This window comes from Pseudonaja textilis, unplaced genomic scaffold (genome assembly GCF_049901715.1).
Source record: "Pseudonaja textilis isolate UNSWEBS1 unplaced genomic scaffold, rPseTex1.2 PTEXSCF31, whole genome shotgun sequence".
Lineage (NCBI taxonomy): Eukaryota > Metazoa > Chordata > Lepidosauria > Squamata > Elapidae > Pseudonaja > Pseudonaja textilis.
Genome location: NW_028262886.1, coordinates 240,803 through 262,005, shown reverse-complemented (window position 1 = coordinate 262,005; position 21,203 = coordinate 240,803). Strand labels below are relative to the sequence as shown.

The 21,203-nt window shown below is 40.5% G+C and overlaps 1 protein-coding gene across 2 annotated transcripts in view; it reads left to right on the top strand.

Moving 5' to 3' along the window:
• Positions 1 to 21,203, top strand: part of LOC113451858 (F-box/LRR-repeat protein 19-like) — a 58,805-nt gene that overhangs the window by 20,920 nt on the left and 16,682 nt on the right. For both annotated transcript variants that reach the window (XM_087919157.1, XM_087919156.1), the window contains one exon: positions 18,702 to 19,402. In XM_087919157.1, coding sequence (XP_087775283.1) covers positions 18,702 to 19,402 — 701 coding nt within the window. The remainder of the gene's footprint in view (positions 1 to 18,701; positions 19,403 to 21,203) is intronic.

Below are 21,203 nucleotides of genomic sequence, written 5' to 3'. Positions count from 1 at the left end.
GTGGCTGAATATGTTGTGGGAACCCATCCAGCTGTGGTTTATTTAACCAATCTGTTAAGAGTGCAGGGTTGATTCCGATAACTACGAAAGATTCACATCAGTGGTGGGATCCAAATTTCTTAACCGGTTCTGTGGGCATGGCCTAATTTGTGGGCATGGCTTGGTCACGTAACGGTGGGCGTGGCCAGGTGGCCATGTGACTGGCAAACCAAATACAAGTGGTCCTCGCTTAATGGCAGGTTGCTTAGCAAGTGTTCTAATTTACAACTGACCTCCCCAGAGCTACTTGACCTGTTTTTGGAGTTTTGACAGCCATGCGCGCGCGCGCACACACACACACACACACACACACACACTCCCTTCTAACCCTGCTATTCTATGATTCTGTAAGGATCTCCTGCTGGAGCTGGGGGTTGGACTAGAAGATGACCTCCAAGTTCCCTTCCAGCCTTAGATTGCTATGCTGTTTCAGATTCTTCTGAAGCTAGGGTTTGTGTCCTTCCTTCCTCTCCTTTTTTTTTCTCTCTCCCTCCTTCCATGTATCTATCCATCCATCCATATCTCTCATTCACTTTTTCCTCCCTCCTTCCCTCTCTCCCCATCTGTTGAGGTAATTCCCCATTAGGAGAATGAGCGCAGACAGGGAGACATATTTGAGAGTAGTGTTTGAATAATACACACACAGCACACAGATACACTGTACAGTAAATGTAGGTTTTTACTTCCAGAAAGGTTCAAGCAAAGTTCAAAATAAGCAGTCCAAAGTCATTCACAGGTAAGATCAGTAAGTTTTTAGTCCAGGGATAATCCAATAACAAAATCCAGTATCAAAAACAGTTCAGTATCAGACTTACATCAAATCCAAAAATATCAGTCAATTAGGAGGAACAGCAAAACTCTCCAACAGAAGGAAACAGAGGCTCACTCAGACACACTCTCTTCTGAGACTAAGACTAAGACAAAGCAGGTTTCTGGCTCCATCTTATGGCCGTTTGAGAAACCACACCCAATTACACTTTTAGGATTCTCTTAAAGATACAGTATTAAAATGTCTATCCTGGTTTATATATTTCCAACCCAAATACCTGTTAGGTGACTTATATTCCTAACATTCTCCCCTTTTGGGTAGGACAATATATACAACCTTACATTCTAAGTCCATAATCTTCACAGCAAGCCTTATGCTTTATAGAGCCTTGGGCCTTTGTAAAATGATCTGCTATATTGTTTTCTGACATACAGTATTCTAGCGTAATCATTTTACTTTGCACACATTGTCTCACATTTAAATATCTTAAATCTGTGTGTTTCGTTCTTGTTTTAACAGCAATATTTGAAGCCATCTGTATTGCTGATTGGTTATCTTCGTAAATAACAATAGAATCTGTTACATCAATTCCCATGTCAATTAGTAATTGTTTATCCAAAACTAAATCTCTACGTAGTAAAGACAAACATGAGAATTCAGCCTCCATTGTTGACAAACTTAGATGTTTCTGTCTAATAGATCTCCATCCAATCAATGCTTTTCCCAATAATACAGCAGTACCCGATGTAGATTTTCGTGTATTTATGTCTGTAGCAAAACTTGCATCAGCATATGCAGTCAAACTCAGTTCATCTTTAGGCTCCAAATACAATGCATAATGCATTGTTTGTTTCAGATATCTTAACACATGTTTAGCAGCTTGCCAGTGCCTTTCAGTTGAATCTCGCTAATTGATTTACACAGTATGCAATATCTGGCTTTGACCAATTACTGAGATAAGATAAACTACCAATCAAAGATAAATGTTCTTATCAAAATAGGACTTTGAACATCACTATGGCTAAACTCCTGGCTCATTGGTGTGTTAGCCAGCTTACAAAGTTCCATTTTAAAACTTTTTAGTAATTGGTTAATTTTATCAGCTTTTGAGATCTTGTATCCTCCCCTAGTTCTATCCATCTTTAAACCAAGATACTGTTTGATTTCTCCTAATTGTTTTATTTTAAATTTCTTCTCTAACAGTGAGATTATTTTAGTAGTTTCTTGTTCAGTTTTGGTGATTAATGCTATGTCATCAGTAAACAATAGCAACAATGACACTACAGCATTATTTTCTCTTTTAAACAAACACGGATCAGCCATGCCAGCCACAAAGCCTATCTTAGTCAATTCTTTAACTATACATTGATTCCACTCATATCCTGATTGCTTCAAACCATAAAGACTCTTTTTCAATCTCCAGCAGTCATTATTATCAGTATTACCATTTTTAAGACCTAAAGGTTTCTTTAAATACACTGCTCAAAAAAATAAAGGGAACACAAAAATAAGACATCCTAGATCTGAATGAATGAAATATTCTTATTAAATACTTTGTTCATTACATAGTTGAATGTGCTGACAACAAAATCATGCAAAATTATAAATGGAAATCAAATTTAGCAACCCATGGAGGGTTAGATTTGGAGTTACACTCAAAATTAAAGTGGAAAAAAACACTACAGGCTGATCCAACTGTGATGTAATGTCCTTAAAACAAGTCAGAATGAGGCTCAGTAGTGTGTGTGGCCTCCACGTGCCTGTATGACCTCCCTACAACGCCTGGGCATGCTCCTGATGAGGTGGCAGATGGTCTCCTGAGGGATCTCCTCCCAGACCTGGACTAAAGCATCCCGCAACTCCTGGACAGTCTGTGGTGCAACGTGGCATTGGTGGATGGAGCGAGACAAGATGTCCCAGGTGTGCTCAATTGGATTCAGGTCTGGGGAACGGGTGGGCCAGTCCATAGCATCAATGCCTTCGTCTTGCAGGAACTGCTGACACACTCCAGCCACATGAGGTCCAGCATTGTCTTGCATTAGGAGGAACCCAGGGCCAACCACAGCAGCATATGGTCTCACAAGGGGTCTGAGGATCTCATCTCGGTACCTAATGGCAGTCAGGCTACCTCTGGCGAACACACGGAGGGCTGTGCAGCCCCCTAAAGAAATGCCACCCCACACCATTACTGACCCACTGCCAAACCAGTCATGCTGGAGGATGTTTCAGGCAGCAGAACGTTCTCCACGGCGTCTCCAGACCCTGTCACGTCTGTCACATGTGCTTAGTGTGAACCTGCTTTCAGCTGTGAAGAGCACAGGGTGCCAGTGGCGAATTTGCCAATCTTGGTGTTCACTGGCAAATGCCAAATGTCCTGCACGGTGTTGGGCTGTAAGCACCCCCCCACCTGTGGACGTCGGGCCCTCATACCACCCTCATGGAGTCTGTTTCTGACCGTTTGAGCAGCCACATGCACATTTGTGGCCCGCTGGAGGTCATTTTGCAGGGCTCTGGCAGTGCTCCTCCTGTCCCTACTTGCACAAAGGCGGAGGCAGCGGTCCTGATGCTGGGTTGTTGCCCTCCTACGGCCTCCTCCACGTCTCCTGATGTACTGGCCTGTCTCCTGGTAGCGCCTCCATGCTCTGGACACTACACTGACAGACACAGCAAGCCTTCTTTCCACAGCTCGCATTGATGTGCCATCCTGGATGAGCTGCACTACCTGAGCCACTTGTATGGGTTGTAGACTCCGTCTCATGCTACCACTAGAGTGAAAGCACCGCCAGCATTCAAAAGTGACCAAACCATCAGCCAGAAAGCATAGGAACTGAGAAGTGGTCTGTGGTCACCACCTGCAGAACCACTCCTTTATTGGGGATGTCTTGCTAACTGCCTATGCTTTCCACCTGTTGTCTATTCCATTTGCACAACAGCATGTGAAATTGATTGTCAATCAGTGTTGCCACCTAAGTGGACAGTTTGATTTCACAGAAGTGTGATTGACTTGGAGTTACATTGTGTTGTTTAAGTGTTCCCTTTATTTTTTTGAGCAGTGTATATAGTGTGTTACAACAGTGCATGCAGATATGCCATCTCTACATCCAAATGATTCACAATGTATTTCTCCTTAGCTGCCCACACTAATGCTGCCCTTAATGTAGTAGCTTTCAGACTAGGTGCAAACACCTCATCGTAGTCATTTGCTGTCTGATTGAACCCTTGTGCTACTGACCTGGCTTTATGGGTAATAGTCCCATCTACATCTGTCTTTAGCTTATATATCCATTTACATCCTATAGCATGTTTACCTGGTGGTAACTTAACATTTTTGTATCCCTCCAACTTTTTTAATGATTCCAGTTCCTTATCCATTGCTTTCTGCCAAGCAGCCTGATCCTTAGCAGGATACAGTTTTAGTTCACTATAATTACTTGGAACTGTATTCACTTGGCATACAACACTAGCCTAGTATCTATCAGGTGGTCATGTTACTAGGGTTTAACGTCTTGGTAATACAGGGCTAACTGGTGGACTTCCCTGTGCCACCAGCTCCTGTTCTCCTACCTCTTCCTGTGCTTGTTCTACTACTTCCTCCTGTGCTTCCTCTTTAATGGCTATTCGTGGTTTACTGATTTTATCTTTAGGGACTATTTGGGTGTCAATAATAACATCATTGCTGGATTCCTGTTCCAGTTTATCCCACCCAACATGCTCAAGAAATTTTGCATTAGCACTACAATAAACATGAGCTGTGCCTTGATCCCAGAATCTAAACGATCTATGGTTGGCTTCATAACCCACAAAAAATAACTTCTTAGCTCTATGTTGCCCTTTCAGTCTTACTTGTGAGGGAATATGCACCCATGCTGAAGCTCCAAATGTGTGTAGGTAACTTAAATTTGGTTTTCTGCCATGCCAACGAGTGAATGGCAATTCTCCAGTTGTTGTGTTAACTACATTGTTTAAAACATGGTTACTACACATTATGGCTTCACCCCACAGTGTTTCAGGTAAACCTGAATCAGATAACATAGTGCGAGCCATGGCTTGTAACGTTTGTTAGGGATATACCCTAGCAAGATCTGCAGGGCAGTCAGGCAGGCAGGCAAAATATGTGAGATATCGTGTTGTGTAGCTTACACTCAGTAAACCATACACAGTGCCAATTAAAGTAGTTTTATTCCAGCAAGAGTTAAAACATAGTCAAAAACAGTCCATATATCATACACTTAGTTCAGTCCGTCCAGGGATTATTCATTTGCAAATTCCAATGCCGAAAAATGAGAGGTCGGTACACTTACAAAATAACAGTCCGGTAATTTATCTCCTCGCAGTAGAGAGAGATATGCACAAACTCAGAAACTCCTCTCTTCCTTTCTGCAACTCCAGTAATTGCCAGCAAAGCGTCAGGGAATCGTCAGCTTCTCGTCAGCATCTCTTGCTCCCTCTTATGGTGTTTTCACACCACACCCAAAATACATGCTTTGCATTTAAAGTAACACACACTTTAAACTAAGAATCATAGCTTATATATATATTATCTTACCCAAACTAGTTAGGTGACCAATGTTATACCTAACAACGTTTGCCCTCTTTGTTCTACAAACGAGTTATGTTGTGGTCTGTAAGGTGCAGAACGTTTATGCTCAACACCAGCCAATTTCAACATAGTTTGGAATCTTTTGTTAACAAACTCAGTCCCATTATCAGTAACTAAAGTAATTACTTTTCATTTTTCTCTCAGCAAACCTTAGCCAGTTAAAGAAATGTTGGAATGTTTCTGTTCCGTTTTTCATAAGATAGCAGAAACCATATCATGAGTAATGGACCATAATACTCAAAATATAACAGGCACCTCCTAAACTTGGTGTTTTAGGACCAATTATGTCAGCAAACACAACCTCCAAAGGTTCTTTGGTCTTAAACCCATTAAGTCTGTTTGCTGGAGTAACCTTACTCTTCTCTTGGCTAAAAGCATTACAGTTTAAATACTTGCTACAGGGTTTCAATTTTACTCCCTCTGACAGTTTAACAGTTTGAGCATTTTGAAATTAATGTGCCCTAGACGGCTATGCAGTAAATGTATACATTCTTCATGTGTCTTAACATTGTTATAAACTGAGTTAGCCATCTTCAACTGGTCATCATGTATCACATATAAATCATTTTCTAATGTAGCAGTAACACTTTTACCCTCTTTCTCTATTATACAGTTATCTCCCCTAAAGGTTACTACATAACCAAGATTAACTAAAGCCCTTACTGATAATAAATTAAATTTTAGTTTTGGTACATTTAACATAGTTAAATGTTCATTTATACAAGAACAATATGCAATACCTTCACCTGATGCTTTAATCTTCCATCCATTTGCCAATGATACATGTTGCTTACTCGTAGACATCTTTACAAATCTGTTTCTATCTTTAGTAATGCACTGCGATGCTCCACTATCAGCAACCCACAAATCATGGTTTACAGTTGAATTGCTAGACATAGCTAAACTAACATTCTTCTTAGCCTTCTGGTGTTTGCCAGTATTCTGTCGTTTTCCCTTCTTACAGAATCTAGCTATATGTCCCCTAGCCCCACAAGAAAAACATTTCCTAACAGTATAGGCAGTTGAAGACAAATCCTCTTCTTGTGATTGTTCCTTCCTCAGTTGGTCCCTATCCAGCCGTCTTCTTGCTTCTTCTAGCAACCTTCCAGTTATGTCAGTCAATGTCAGTTTATCTCTGGGCAGGACTTCCAATGAAGATACATAATCATCATAGCTTTCATCCAATGAGGAAAGAATAACGTAAACTTGATGCAGCTCTGAAAATATCAGTTCCTTTTCATGTAGCTCTTGAAAAATTCTTTTCATGAAGTTTAAATGAGCTAACATATCTCCACCTTTCAGAAGACGTGCTCTAAACAGTTTATGTGTAAGATGTATGTGTGCACCTACACTGTCACGAACATAAATCCTCTTCAAATTCTCCCAACAGCTAGCAGCAGACTCTTCTCCACGAATATGGACTAGCTGCTGGTCACTCAGTGTTAGTCCAGTTATACAAAGAGCTCGTTCGTTGATCTGTTTAAAGTCAGCAAGCTTCTTGGCATCATCCTCATTATTTGCATCCCAAGCATTTACATCCGGTGGGTCTTGAACTACATTCCATAAACCTTCTTACACTCAGAAGTAGACTGCATTTCATAGACCAGGAAACATAGTTTGTTCCATCCAACCGGGTTATCAATGATAGACTTGTTGAAGTGTCTTGTGCTATCTTTACCAGGATAGTAACCCACAATTAAACAGTAAACAGCTGTCTGTATACAGTATTGTGCATTCACACCAACTCTCAATTATCTGAGCCTGGTATGGCCCGGGCCCATAACCAGTGTTGAGGTAATTCCCCGTTAGGAGAATGAGCGCATACAGGGAGGCGTATTTGAGAGTAGTGTTTGAATAATACACACACAGCACACAGATACACTGTACAGTAAGTGTAGGTTTTTACTTCCAATAAAAGTTTAAGCAAAGTCCAAACAAGCAGTCCAAGTCATTCACAGTTAAAGCAGTCAGTTGTCAGTCCAGGGATAATCCAATAACAAAATCCAGTATCAAAAACAGTTCAGTATCAGACTTACATCAAATCCAAAAATATCAGTCAATTAGGAGGAACAGCAAAACTCTCCAACAGAAGGAAACAGAGGCTCACTCAGACACACACTCTTCTGAGACTAAGACTAAGACTAAGACAAAGCAGGTTTCTGGCTCCATCTTATGGCCATTTGAGAAACCACACCTAATTACACTTTTAGGATTCTCTTAAAGATACAGTATTAAAATGTCTATCTTGGTTTATATATTTCCAACCCAAATAGCTGCTAGGTGACTTATTTTCCTAACACCACCCCCTCTGTCTCTCTCTCTGCCCCTCTCCCTATCTTCCCCTCTCTCCCCACCTCTCTCTGTGTCTGTGTGTCTGTCTCTCTCCTTCAAAGCTACGGCTGGGGCAAGCCAGCAAGCTTTCCCCTGAGCTCTTCGCTACTTCTTTCATTTCTTCATTTTGGAATCCAGACTGACTGAACAATGATCACCAGCTTCGATGGAAGCGTCCCTTCGAGCGACCCTTCTCCTCCTCCTCTCATGACCGGCGGCTGTGGCAGGGCCGGGAGGGTGCACACACGCAGGGAGAGTCCCTCCTCAAGTGAGCAGCCGCCCACCCTGTGCCCGGTTTTGCACCGGTCACGAGAGGAGGAGAATGGTCACCCGAAGGGATGCTTCCACCGTGGCTGACGATCGTTGTTCAGCCAGTCTAGATTCCAAAAAGAAATGAAAGAAGTAGTGAAGAGAGCCAAGGAAAGCTTGCTGGTTTGGCCCAGCCGCTGCTTTGAGGGAGAGAGACACACACAGAGAGAGAGACAGAGAGAGGGGAAGATAGGGACCCGGTCGCTTCACTATCCCCCCAGTGAAAAGTTCATTTTGTAGTCTCAGTTACAGTTACGTTACATAATAACTCATATTATCAATCAAAAATTATATATCCTAGTATCACTATTAAACAATCATTTGACTATAATTTTATTCATTCATACTTTATGAGATAACTATAATTTACATAATTTATTTTATAACAAATCATATAGTCATACCAAATCTATCCTAAAAACATTTTATAAATATGATATCAAATAACAAAGAAAAGAAAAAATATCTTTTTATATATTCCTTATCTAAAATTCTATATTGTTGTATTTTATCATCCAACCATTGATAGAAAAGGTCCCAAATTTTATAGAATTGTTTATCCTCTTGTTCTCTAATTTCAAATGTCAATCTACTCATTTAAGCACATTCCAATATTTTCTTAATAATTTCTTCCTGCAATGGTATTTTCTCATTTTTCCATTTTTTAGCAAATACAATCCTAGCCGCTGTTAATACATTTACAATCAGATATTTCAAGTCTTTACTGTATGTATCAGGTAGGATTCCCAATAAAAAGATCTCTGGTTTCAAATCTATGTGTTTCTTTGTCATTTTTTCCAACCACATGCGGATTTTAGTCCAGTATTTTCTAGCGTCCTCACAAGTCCACCACATATGGTAATATGAGCCAGGTATCTGATGACATTTCCAGCATTTTTCAGATTTATTCTTGAACATTCTTGCTATTCTTGTCGGGGAAAAATGCCACCTGTAAAACATCTTATACAAATTTTCTTTATATGCTGTTGACATTGTCATTTTATAATTTTGAGACCACAATTTTTGCCATTTCTCTAGATCAATCCCATATCCAAAATTCTTCCCCCAAGCAATCATAGTTTCTTTAACTTGTTCTTCCTCTAGTTTAATTCCCAGTAAATAACCATATAATTTTTTAATCACCTTTTCATCAGTACCTGTCAGAATCTTATCTAAATCAGTCAGTTTATCATAGAATCCCTCTGTTTTAGAATCTTCATCATACCTTGAATGTATTTGCGCATATGAAAACCAATTCGTCTTTATACCTTGTTCCTCATCGATTTAAGTTCACCCTTTTCATCCAATATTTCCCCATATCTAATTGTTTGTTCCTTCTTATAAATTATAGGATAGGAAAATGCTTCAATGGTCGATAACCAAACTGGAATTTTCAAATAACATTGTCTTTTGATCTTCTCCCAACTTAACCACAAAGACTCCCGTATATAATGTCTTCTAAAATAACCCTGTGTTTTAGTTCCCTTATACCATAAAAAGGCATGCCAACCCAACAGCAAATCATGACCTTCTAATGTCAACAATCTGGTTTTTCTTAATGTTATCCATTCCTTGACCCACATCAAATTTGCAGCTTGATAGTACAACTCCCAATTAGGCAGACCAAAACCACCTCTAATTCTAGCATCTTGTAAGAGTTTTAGCTTTATTCTCGCTTTCTTACCTTGCTATATATACTTCAACACAATTTTATTTAAATCTTCAAAATAATCTTTTCCGAGCCTAATTGGTATTGTTTGAAACAAGTATAAGATTCTGGGTAAAATATTCATCTTGATTGTTGAAATTCTCCCTATTAATGACAATTGTAGATTTTCCCATCTCTTCAAATCTAAGGCTATCTGTTGTTTAAGTTTAATATAATTATTCTCTTTTAATGTACTACATCTTGATGTCAAGTATATCCCCAGATACTTGACCTTGTTTGTGACTTGAATTTTCAATAGGTCTGCCAGTTCTTCTCTTTGTCTTAGTAACATATTCTTTGTCAAGATCTTTGTTTTATCTTTATTTATTTTCAGACCAGCCACCCCACCATATGTCTCTATCTTTTCCAATAGTTTTGGAGCTGTTTCTAAAGGGTCTTCCAAAATAAAGGCTAAATCATCCGCAAAGGCTTGCAATTTAAATTCTTCCTTTTTAATTTTCATTCCTTTTATGCTTTTATCATCTCTAATATTTCTATTCAACACTTCCAAAGTCAATACAAATAGCAAAGGTGATAGGGGGCATCCTTGTCTTGTGCCTTTTCTTATATTAATAAATTCTGTGAATTCTCCCTCTATCATTACCTTTGCCGTTTGCTTATGATATATGGCTTCTATTGCTTGAATAAATTTTCTAGCAAAACCCATCTGTTCCAATAGTAGTAACATAAATCTCCAGTTCACATTATCAAATGCCTTTTGGGCATCTAGGAATATCAAAGCCATTTGCTTTTCAGGATGTGCCTCATAATATTCCAAAGTATCCAGGATTACTCTCATATTGTCTTTAATTTGTCTCTTTGGCAGAAATCCATTTTGATCTGGATGAATAAAGTTATTTAGATATTTTTTAAGTCTTTCTGCTAAGATTGAAGCAAAGATTTTATAGTCTGCGTTTAATAAAGAAATAGGTCTATAGTTCTTAATTTGCAGTGGATCAGCCTCTTCTTTTGGAATAAGTGTAATATAAGCCTCTGACCATGTTTTAGGTATCATCATCTTTGACATAGCTTCATTCATGACTTCTAACAATGGAATGCTCAATTATTCTTGTAGCCTTTTATAGAATTCTGCCGGAAGCCCATCTGGACCTGGTGCTTTCCCATTGTTTTGTTTCTTAAGTGCTTCAGTTAATTCCATCATTGTTATATTGCTTTCTAACATTTCTTCAGTCTCTTTAGATATCTTAGGTAGATTATCATTCTGTAGATACTGTTTGACTTTTTCCTCATCAATATTCTCTTGCTTATATAGTTGCTCGTAGAAGTCTCGAATAATTTCCTTTTTCTCCTTATTACTGTGGCAAACTTGGCCTTGATCATCTATTAATTGCGATATTTTCCTTGATTCTTTCTCCTTTCTCAATTTATATGCTAGCCATCTACCTGGTTTATTTGCATCTTCAAAATAGTTCTGTTTAGCACTTCTAATTTTCTGTGCCAGTTCTTCTTTCTCTATTAGACCCGTTTTATGTTTAATTATGTCCAATTTTAGTTTTTTCTGTGGCATTTTCTGTAGTTCTTTTTCAAGTCCTTTATACTCATCCTCCAAGACTTTAGTGGCTTGCCTTTTCCTGATATTCTTTTTTCTTATGTAGTCTATTATCAAGCCTCTCTAGCGTATGCCTTCATTGTATCCCAGACATTCTGAATTGAAGTATCTTCTTTTTTATTTTCTCTAAAGAAAAAAGCCAGTTTTTTCTCGATCCATTGTGTAAAATCTTTTTCCTTTAAAATAGTATTATTTAGCGTCCATCTCGATCTTTTTTTTTTGTCCTTTCCATTTAATTGTCATTGGATTATGGTCTGCCCAAGTACTTGTTTCAATATTTATTTCTTGAATATTAGATATTAATTCTGTTGAGATCCAAATCATATCTAATCTGGACCATGATAAATGTCTATTTGAATAAAAAGTGTATTGTTTAGTTTTAGCATTTCTTTCTCTCCATATATCTTTTAAATTTAATTCATCTATCATTTTAAAAAAGGATTTAGGGAGAGTCTTTCTGTTTTGCTTTGTTGTTATTGCTGTATAGTCCAGTTTATTGTCCACAATTCCATTAAAATCTCCCATCATAACTATATTGGCATTGTCCAGACCAATTATTTTCATGTGTAATTTTTTATAGAATTCTTCTTGTTTATCATTCGGAGCATAAATTGCAATCAAGAGTGTTTTTATATTATTGTCCATTATTCCACCATTAATACTCTTCCATCTTCATCAGTATAAATCAATTTTGCTGGGATAGCCTCTTTAATGTATAAAACCACTCCTCTTTTCTTACATTGAGTCAAAGAAGTGAATATTATTGGCTGTACTAACAATTGTTCATATTGTTTTTTAATATGTACTTCTTGTAAACAAATTATATCAAATTTTAATTTCTCTAATTTATGAAAAAAATTCCTTCTTTTAACAGCTGAATTTAGTCCATTTATATTCATTGTAATCAGTTTTTTCTCTTCCATGATTATATTTTGTAGTTAGTTTTGACAGCTCTCGTGGATCTTGGTTCACGTTGTTCTTTGATTTCCACCTGTCCACCTACTGCGCCTTCTTCTTTTTCAGTCCCCATTTGGTCCTCTTGGAATTCAATTAGTGAGATCTCTTTTTCTGCCTCTTCCTCTCTCCTTCCAAAAAATTCTGCGTAAAAAAGTTCTGCTTTCTCAATTGAATCAATTCTCTGTCTCTGTTCTTGCCATGTAAACATTAGTTCTTCTGGAATCAACCATCTATAATTCACCTCCTTTTTCAGTAGCATTTTAGTCAAAAATCGATATTCTCTTCTCATCTCTCTCACTCTTCTAGGTATTTGTTTTAAAACCACAATCTCCTTGTTTTTGTATTTCAACGTCTTCTCTCTTGCCACTTGCAATATTTGTGTTTTAATGGATTTTTTGGTAAATCTGATGTGAACTTCTCTTGGTAAATTGTTTCTCATCGCATATCTTGTAAAGACTCGGTATACCTCATCTACTCCATCCATCATCTTTTCCTCTGTTATTTCCAAAGCTTTAGCCAGAATTTCTATCATTATCACAGCTAAATTTTGTCCTTTTTCTTCCTCTATATTTTGAAATCTGAGATAGAATTCTGACCTCTCCATCTCCCACTTCAGCATCCCACTTTTATCTTGTTCAACCACTGTTAATCTGCTATCAATATTTCCGATCTTCTCCTCTCTTTGTTTATCATCTTCTTCAATTTTTTGGAATCTCTCATCATACTTCGCCATCATTTGTTGGATATTTTCAATTTTTTCATCGGTCTTCCCTGTTCTTTGTTCAATGTTCTCTGTTCTTTGTTCAATGGTGTCTGATTTTGTCTTAAAATCTTGGATTCCTTGCATAATCATCTGTAGAGTCACTTTTTCTTGTTCTTTATCTTGCTTTAACATTGTCTGAATTAAACATTGTCCTTCAGATGGTGGGGAGGCAGAAGTAGAGGTAGAGACGCCAGAAGGTATGAGTTTCCTACTCACTTTGAATGATTCAAGACCTTCAAGTTCTTTTAGACTTTAATCCAATTGGTAAGGTAGCCAGTTATAATCCAAAATGAAAAATAAAAATAGTAGAAAGTAAAAAGGCCAATGGTAAAAAACCCAATAGTGGTAAAGGAAAAAGGAAAAGAAGGAAAATTCTTCAGGTTCTTCTGGACCCTAATCCAATTATGAAATAGTCAATTATAATCCACAATAAAGAAGAAAAATAGGAAGGAGGAAAAAGCCCAATAATAATAAGAAAAAAAAAAACAAAAAAAGTTTCTTCGGGTTCTTCACACCTTAATCCAATTGAGAAATCTCAATAATAAAAAGAAACCAAAATAGACCAAGAACATAAATGGAGGAGCAGAAATCCCAATGAAAAAAAGGAAAAAAAAAAAGAAAAAGGAAAAATTCTGAGGCTTTCCCTTTAAAATAAAAAGCAAACATAAAAATATTGCAAAAATAAAAGTTTACAGTAAAGCTGGTAAGGAGGGGTAACACAACTAAAAGAAAATAGAAGAAAGCACACTGCACTTTATTTAATTATCCAAGGCTCTTATTATGACTCTCTTCTCCATGAACTTCAAAGCCAAGCTTCAAGTGTTAGATTGTTGATAGAAGTCCAGAAGAACACCTGTAATAATATTCTGCCGCGCTCTTCCCTCTATCTTATCAAGTTGAAATGTCCTTGAGAAGGAGTCTTTCACAGTTCTCTCCACTTCAAGTAAAATATTTTCAAGCCTCTAGTTGGCAGTGTTGCGAAGTTTCTTTGTTCTCACTTTCCCCCTCCTCCCAGAAAAACGTAATTGAGGTTAAAAAAATAGAGAAAGTATATACATATATGTTATGTCCCACCTTCAAAAATAAACAGATAAGGCTGAAAGCAGAAGTCCTCGCAAACAAAGGCAGCAACCAGGAGTCTCCACCGATCACAGCTGTGGCCAGCCTCCACAAAACAATCCAAAATAATAGTTCCAACAAATCCAATTCAAACAAAAATACTTCAGACCCAAATCCTCCAAGTCAAAGTCTTCAGCTCTCCTTGCAGACAATTTGTTCCCGACAAGAGTGCAGAGTCATCCCTCTTCCTTTTATAGAGCAGCAGCTAATTAGTCTAATTACTGATCTGCCCTCCTCCTGTGCTCCCGTTGGTTTCTCTCGTCACAGGACGCCTGCTTCTGATATCCACCCAGCGATTATCTAAATTATTACTTTCACCTGAAGACTTCCCGGCTGATAACCTGATTGAGAAGCCGAGGAGGTTGAAGGTTCAGGCGGTCCTGCAAATCAAATGTCCTCCCTTGTAACATTCTCATTCAAAACTGCAGGCAAAACTGTTAGGATTCCCTTTTGAAATTCAAACAGTCATTTCACGATCAAATCAAACTACAGGGAGTAACGTTCTCATTCAAAACTGCAAGCAAAACTGTTAAGATTCCCTTTTGAAATTCAACAGTCATTTCACAATCAAATCAAACTAAAGGGAGTAACGTTCCCTGGTTCTGACGTCAATCCATGATCTAACAGTCATCAGATTCAAAGTTCCTAACAGGATTGGACCTTCCAATCACAACACATATATATAAAAAGAAAAGTAACTAAAGGGAGCCTCTGATCTAAAAAATTGAAAAATCAAAGAGAAGAGAAATATATATATATATATATATATATATATATATATATATATATATATATATATATATATATATATAAAGGAAAATTCAGTCCAGTTAACTGCTAAGTCACGATAAAGTCCAGTAAAAAAAAAAAAGAAAGAAAAAAAAAGCCAAGCCTCACTTTGACGTCTCCCTTTAAAAATCGCCGCTTATTCAATTTTGTCAAAAATCTTAAAGATTTCTTCTTGTACTTAGAGTGTCCTTTCAAGTCTCAAAATATTAGTAAAAAAAAAAAAAAATCTCACCCAGCCAACACACTTTCTCTTTCAGCCTCTTCCTTTCCGGAGCTGTCCCAACTTCAGCAGCTTTGGGGCTGCCTCTCCGCCGCTGGCAAAAGGGACTTCTCCTGAATCAACCAGGGACTTTGCAGTATCCCCAGGATCCACAGGATGTGCCCTTCGCAGTCACCGTCTCTACGGGACGGTTTAGGTCCGTTTGGACCGGCCAGGGGCAAAGATATCGGCTGCAATCTTGGAGCTCGATTGCAGACCGTACCATCGCGACGCCAGCTCCTCCCCTCTCCAATTGTAGCAGTAACACTTTTACCCTCTTTCTCTATTATACAGTTATCTCCCCTAAAGGTTACTACATAACCAAGATTGGCCGGGTGCACACACGCAGGGAGAGTCCCTCCTCAAGTGAGCAGCCGCCCACCCTGCGCCCGGTTTTGCTGTGGTTTGGCACTTGCTTGAGGAGCATCTCCCCACGCATGTGTACCCTCCTGGCCCCGCCACAGCCACTGGTCAAGAGAGGAGGAGGGGGAGGAGGAGAATGGTCACCCGAAGGGATGCTTCCACTGTGGCTGACGATCGTTGTTCAGCCAGTCTGGATTCCAAAAGGAAATGAAAGAAGTAGTGAAGAGAGCCAAGGAAAGCTTGCTGGTTTGGCCCAGCCGCGGCTTTGAGGGAGAGAGAGACACACAGAGAGAGAGAGACAGAGAGAGGGGAAGATAGGGACCCGGTCGCTTCACTATCCCCCAGTGAAAAGTTTGCAAGTTCCTCCCATAGGGAAACAGGCAGCTCCGGGTAGCAGAGAAGCAGGCCAGTTGAATCCTGTTTCTCTCTGCTGCCCGGAGCTGTGCTGGGAAAGACTCTCTTGCTCTCCCAGCAGCCGAACACAAGCCTCTCCACATGTTCTCCAGTACAGCGAAATTTAGCTCAGGTCCCCACCAGTCTGCATCTCGCCCCCCACCTGGATTCACTGCAGCTGGGGGTTCACCCTTCTGGGGGTTAGTGTGGTGGGTGGCGGTGTCAAAAGGCAAGTGGGGTGGGGGGGGAAAGGTGACCAGCAGTGGCAGGTAGGTGACTGGGCCCTGGAGCTTGCAGAGCCTCACTCACCCAGGGAGATCAGGCAGGGCCACAGTGGAAGGCATGCAGCAATGGCTGGCATGGGTGGGCAAAAGCAGGCCGCAGGGAATGCCACACTTGTGCGATAATGACTGACTGGGCACGGAGGGAGGAGCAGGTGGGGCCAGCCAGTAGTGCGATTTGCTGGTTCTCCAAACTGCGCAGAATCATAACAACCGGTTCTATAGAACCAGACAGAACAGGTAGAATCCCACCCCTGATTCACATCCCCCTGGTTCCAGTGCTTCCACCATGCTGTCACACACCACATTCTGAGCAAGGAACTAGAATGGGAGGCTGTAGATGTGTATATCAGAGGCTTAGATAGCTTTCAGTGTATGTTGGTTTTTCATGCTCTGCCCCACTTTTCTTGGACTTCTAGAAGGAGTTGTAGTCATGTAAGATGGGCCGTTCATAGCACTAGCCATTCTGGAGGTAAGAAGAATGAATGCTTCCAGTACAACAAAATAACAGTTGGAAGGGACCTTAAGTAATCTGGTCCACCCCACACACCTCGCCCAAGCAGGAGACCCTACACCATTTCTGACAGAAGGCAGTCCAATCTCTTCTTGAAAGCTTCCAGTGATGAAGCTCCCACAACTTCCGAAGGCAACTTCTGTTCCATGGGTTGATGGTTCTCACTGTCAGAAAGTTTCTCCTTATTTCCAGGTTGAATCTCTCCTTGATCTGTTTCCATCCATTATTCCTTCTCTGGCCTTCAGGTACTTTGGAGAAAAGCTTGACCCCCTCCTCCTCTCTGGGGAAGCCCCTCACATATTGGGGCATTGCCATCCTGTCTCCCCTGGTCTTTCTCTTCACTAGACTAGCCAGGCCCAGTTCCTGCAACCATTCATCGTATGTTTTAGCCTCCAGTCCTCTAATCATCCTGGTTGCTCTTTGCACTTTTTCTAGAGTCTCAACGTCTTTTTTATAGCGCGGTGACCAAAACTGGGTGCAGTACTCTAGGTGTATTGCTATGATGAGCCCCTTTCTCATGATCTGGCCAGCATCCTACTGAATGATCTCAAAGTGGGCATAGGTGCACCAGATGGGAAAGAAATGATCCTCCTCTTGAAGGCCATCAAGGATAGAAGCACCTTTATTTTGATTTTTAATCAAATTTATATGGCTGCCGATCTCACAAAAAGTGTCTCCGAGTAGCATACAACAATCCACTAAAACAGCAAAACAAAATTTTAGCCAGTAGGAGAACAGCATGATTTTACATGATTTTGATTTATAATTTCTCTACCATAATAAACCCTTCAGGCAGGCCATAACATCACAAAAACATTTTTAAAAAGCCCAGTTCTTGGCCTTCATGCTGTTCCTGTCTGCTGTTGGCTTTAATAATTGCCTACTGCTTCTAAAGGTTGAGTTCTGGGGAATTGCAGGCAATTTTGTTTATTTCAAAGTTATTTTTATTTTACTTTTCTACTATATGTTCCCCTTACAGGTCTGACCAATCAGAATTACAGAATGCTTTTTGCTTGGTAGTCCCACAGATAACACATTCTTAGTAACTTTGACTATGTAGCCATGAACTGTGGTTAGCATATTTAGAGAACTGACTAAAGGTTGCCTTCTTCTCATTCTGGAAAATTTTATTTATAAAGTGGGTTGATATTCGGCATAAAAATCAAAAGGAGTGCGGATGAGGCTTGGCTGGGGTGCAGAGGTATTGTCTTTTTTGTGTTTTCCTGTGAAGGGCATGTGGTTTATATGAACAAGTAAAAGTGTAGGGACTCTGAAGATACCTCCTATTAAGTTTCCAAATTTCTAGTTTTAATTTTGCTGACTTAAGGACAAAAACATTCAAAAGGAAGATTTAAGACATTACAAGTTGTTTCCCTATCCTGGTGGTGTCCTCTCTCCCTGCTCCCAAAATGGCTGTAGCTGTATTAGTTGAGGAGAGACACAGATGCTGTCAGCTACAAGGAGATAAGATTGCAAAAAGCGAAATTAAGCAGTTATAGGTAGTCCTTGACTTATGGCCACTATTGAACCCAAAATTTCTGATGCTGCCAAATCCAATTGTTAAGTGAGTTTTGCCCCATTTTATGACTTTTTTTGCCACAGTTGTTAAGTGAATTGCCGCAGTTGTTCAGTTAGTAACATGGTTGTTAAGTGAATCTTGCTTCTCCATTGACTTTGCTTGTCAGAAGGTCGCAAAAAGCTGATCACATGACCCTGGGGACACTGCAGCCATCATAAATATGAGTCAGTGGCCAAGCATCTGAATTTTGATCATGTGACCATGGGTATGCTGCAACGGTCATAAGCGTGAAAAACAGTCATAAGTCACTCCAGTACCTTTGTAACTTTGGATGGTCACCAAATGAACAGCTGTAAGTCAAGGACCTGTATTGAATAGGTTGTGAAATTTTTCACCACACTCTTTCCTTTCCTGCCAGAAACCAAAGGGACCACCCGGGCCTTTGGAGCCCTCTGCCCAGACAGACAAGTCCCATCAGCGGGAGAAGTTGGAGCGCTTCAAGCAGATGTGCCAGATGTTGGAGCGGGTGAAGAACAGCAGCAGTTCCAGTTCCAGTTCAGACTCAGATTCTGACACAGATTCACGGGGCTCTGACTGTTCTAGTGGAGCAGTGTCGAGCCAAGCCAACTCCCCAGCCACCCGTTCGCAGCACTTGGCTGCCCTGGGCTTCAGTGCCAGTGAGGAAGAGGAGGACGAGGAGGAGGGTGGGCGGCGCAATGGTGGCTCAGAGACAACACGTAACGGGAAGCAGCCCAAAGCTCGGGGGAACTCTCAGGAGAAGGAGAACAATCATTGCCCATCCAGCAGGGGGAACGAACGGGCCAAGCAGCAGGTGGGAGGCCGGAAAGCCAACCGGCCTGCTGGACAGACAGGGCTCCGCATGGTAGCCCGGACTCAGTTTCTGAACTGGCCTTTGGTGCTGTCACCTCCCAAACCTCTGCTACAGTTGGAGAGGCACGTGATCCGGCCTCCCCCAGACAGCCCTGAACCTGACTCCCTGCCCTTGGACAGCGGCTCTGATCATATCATGCAGCGGGACATTTGGTTGGCTGTCTTCCAGTATCTCAGCTATCAGGAGCTATGCGTTTGCATGAGGGTGTGCCGGACATGGAGCCGTTGGTGAGTGAGCAAGTGGGCGGGCAGGCCAGTGGAGAAGTTGACCTGGCAAGCTAGAGAAGTAATGGAGGGAGGGAACAACACAGCAGGCTCTGCAGTTCGATTAAGAGGGGAGAAGAGGCCGTGGGATCAAATTTGACAGCTGCCTACTGACCCATTTCCGTGCAATGAACATCAGACCTCAGGGCTGTCTTGACTGTTTGGCCAGCCTTCCTTCCAGTCGGATAGGAGCCTCAGGTTCAACAAGCACATTCTGTGAATGAAGAGGAGGGGAGGGAGAAAAATGATAAGTGTGTATAGCCCTCTCTAAGTGGTTTACAGAGTTAACATATTTGCCCCCAACAATCTGGCTCTTCATTTTACCCACCTCGAAAGGATGGATGGCTGAGTCAACCTTGAGCCGGTCAGGATCAAAACTCCTGGCAGTGGGCAGAGGTAGCAATAGCGCTTAGACTTATATACCGCTTTACAGTGCTTTACAGCCCTCTCTAAGTGGTTTACAGAGTCGGCACATTGCCCCTAGCAATCTGGGTCCTCATTTAACCGACCTCGGAAGGATGGAAGGCTGAGTCAACCAGGAGCCTGGCGAGATTTGAACTGCCAAATTGCAGGCAGCCGGCAGTCAACAGAAGTAGCATGCAGTACTGCATTTTAACCACTGCACCACCACAGCTCATATACTCAGGAATCCATTATGAGGCCAACTGTTAATGGCATTAAAAACTCACAAATAAAGGCAAATACACGTGTCCCAGGATAATGTTGGGGGTCAGTCACCAGGACCAGAGGTTCAGTCTTCCGAGCTTTCGGACTCGTACTGGAGCTCATCCTCAGGTAAACAGAAAGGTGAGAGAGAAGTTCCCTGAGGATGGGCTCAGCATGAGTCCAAAAGCTCGGAAGACTGACCCTCTGGTCCTGGTGACCAACCCAGATTGGATCCTGCAACATTACAAACTTGTCATGGCAATTAACATGGAGGTTACAGAGGTACAATTTATATGCATGCACCAAGGAATCCTGCTCTGTACACCACTGCAGGTTACTCCCTGAGCTGTTTTGTGCATCATGTCACATGTGACCCTCGGCATTCTCCTTCCTAAATACCAGGAAATCACCACTTATTCATGCTTGAACATCTTTGTATGGAATGAGTTCTCTCCATATTGAAAAACTACCTGGCTCAGACAACATGTCAATGTTGAAGACCTATTTCTATAATATGTCATAAAATATCAATGCTTCTGTTTCAGCTGACCTCAACAGCGTTGTACAAATAGATAATATGTACCTGCCTCTGAATAACTTTCAGAATATAGTATGGCTATTAATGAATCAAAGCTTTAATTGAGGGATACATAACTTTTATGCAGATGGCTTTGTTTGCATTTTGAATAGCATGTCAGAGACCACACAGCCCAGTAACAGATGGGGTCAGGGCAAAAATTAATTTTTATTTTATTTTTCATGAGTAATGTATTTTGTACATTTTATTAGATTGATATGACTATTTCAAATGCATGGGAGACTAACCATATTAAAAGTAGGTAAAAAGTGTGTGCAAAAAAATATATACAGCAGCTGGCAAAAATCACACAAAAATGCAGTTAGCACAGCCAAGAAACAGTCTCTGTCATATATCCTTGAGAAACAAAATTCAGCCTTGATAAATGGAACAAATGTACCAGAAACTTTCAGAATGAAATTTAACCCAAATAAGTTAAATTTTGTTCAGAAAATGTACAGGGGTGGAAAGGAGAATACCTGACTTGGTAACACAACTTCTGAAAAAGATTTTGGATGACGA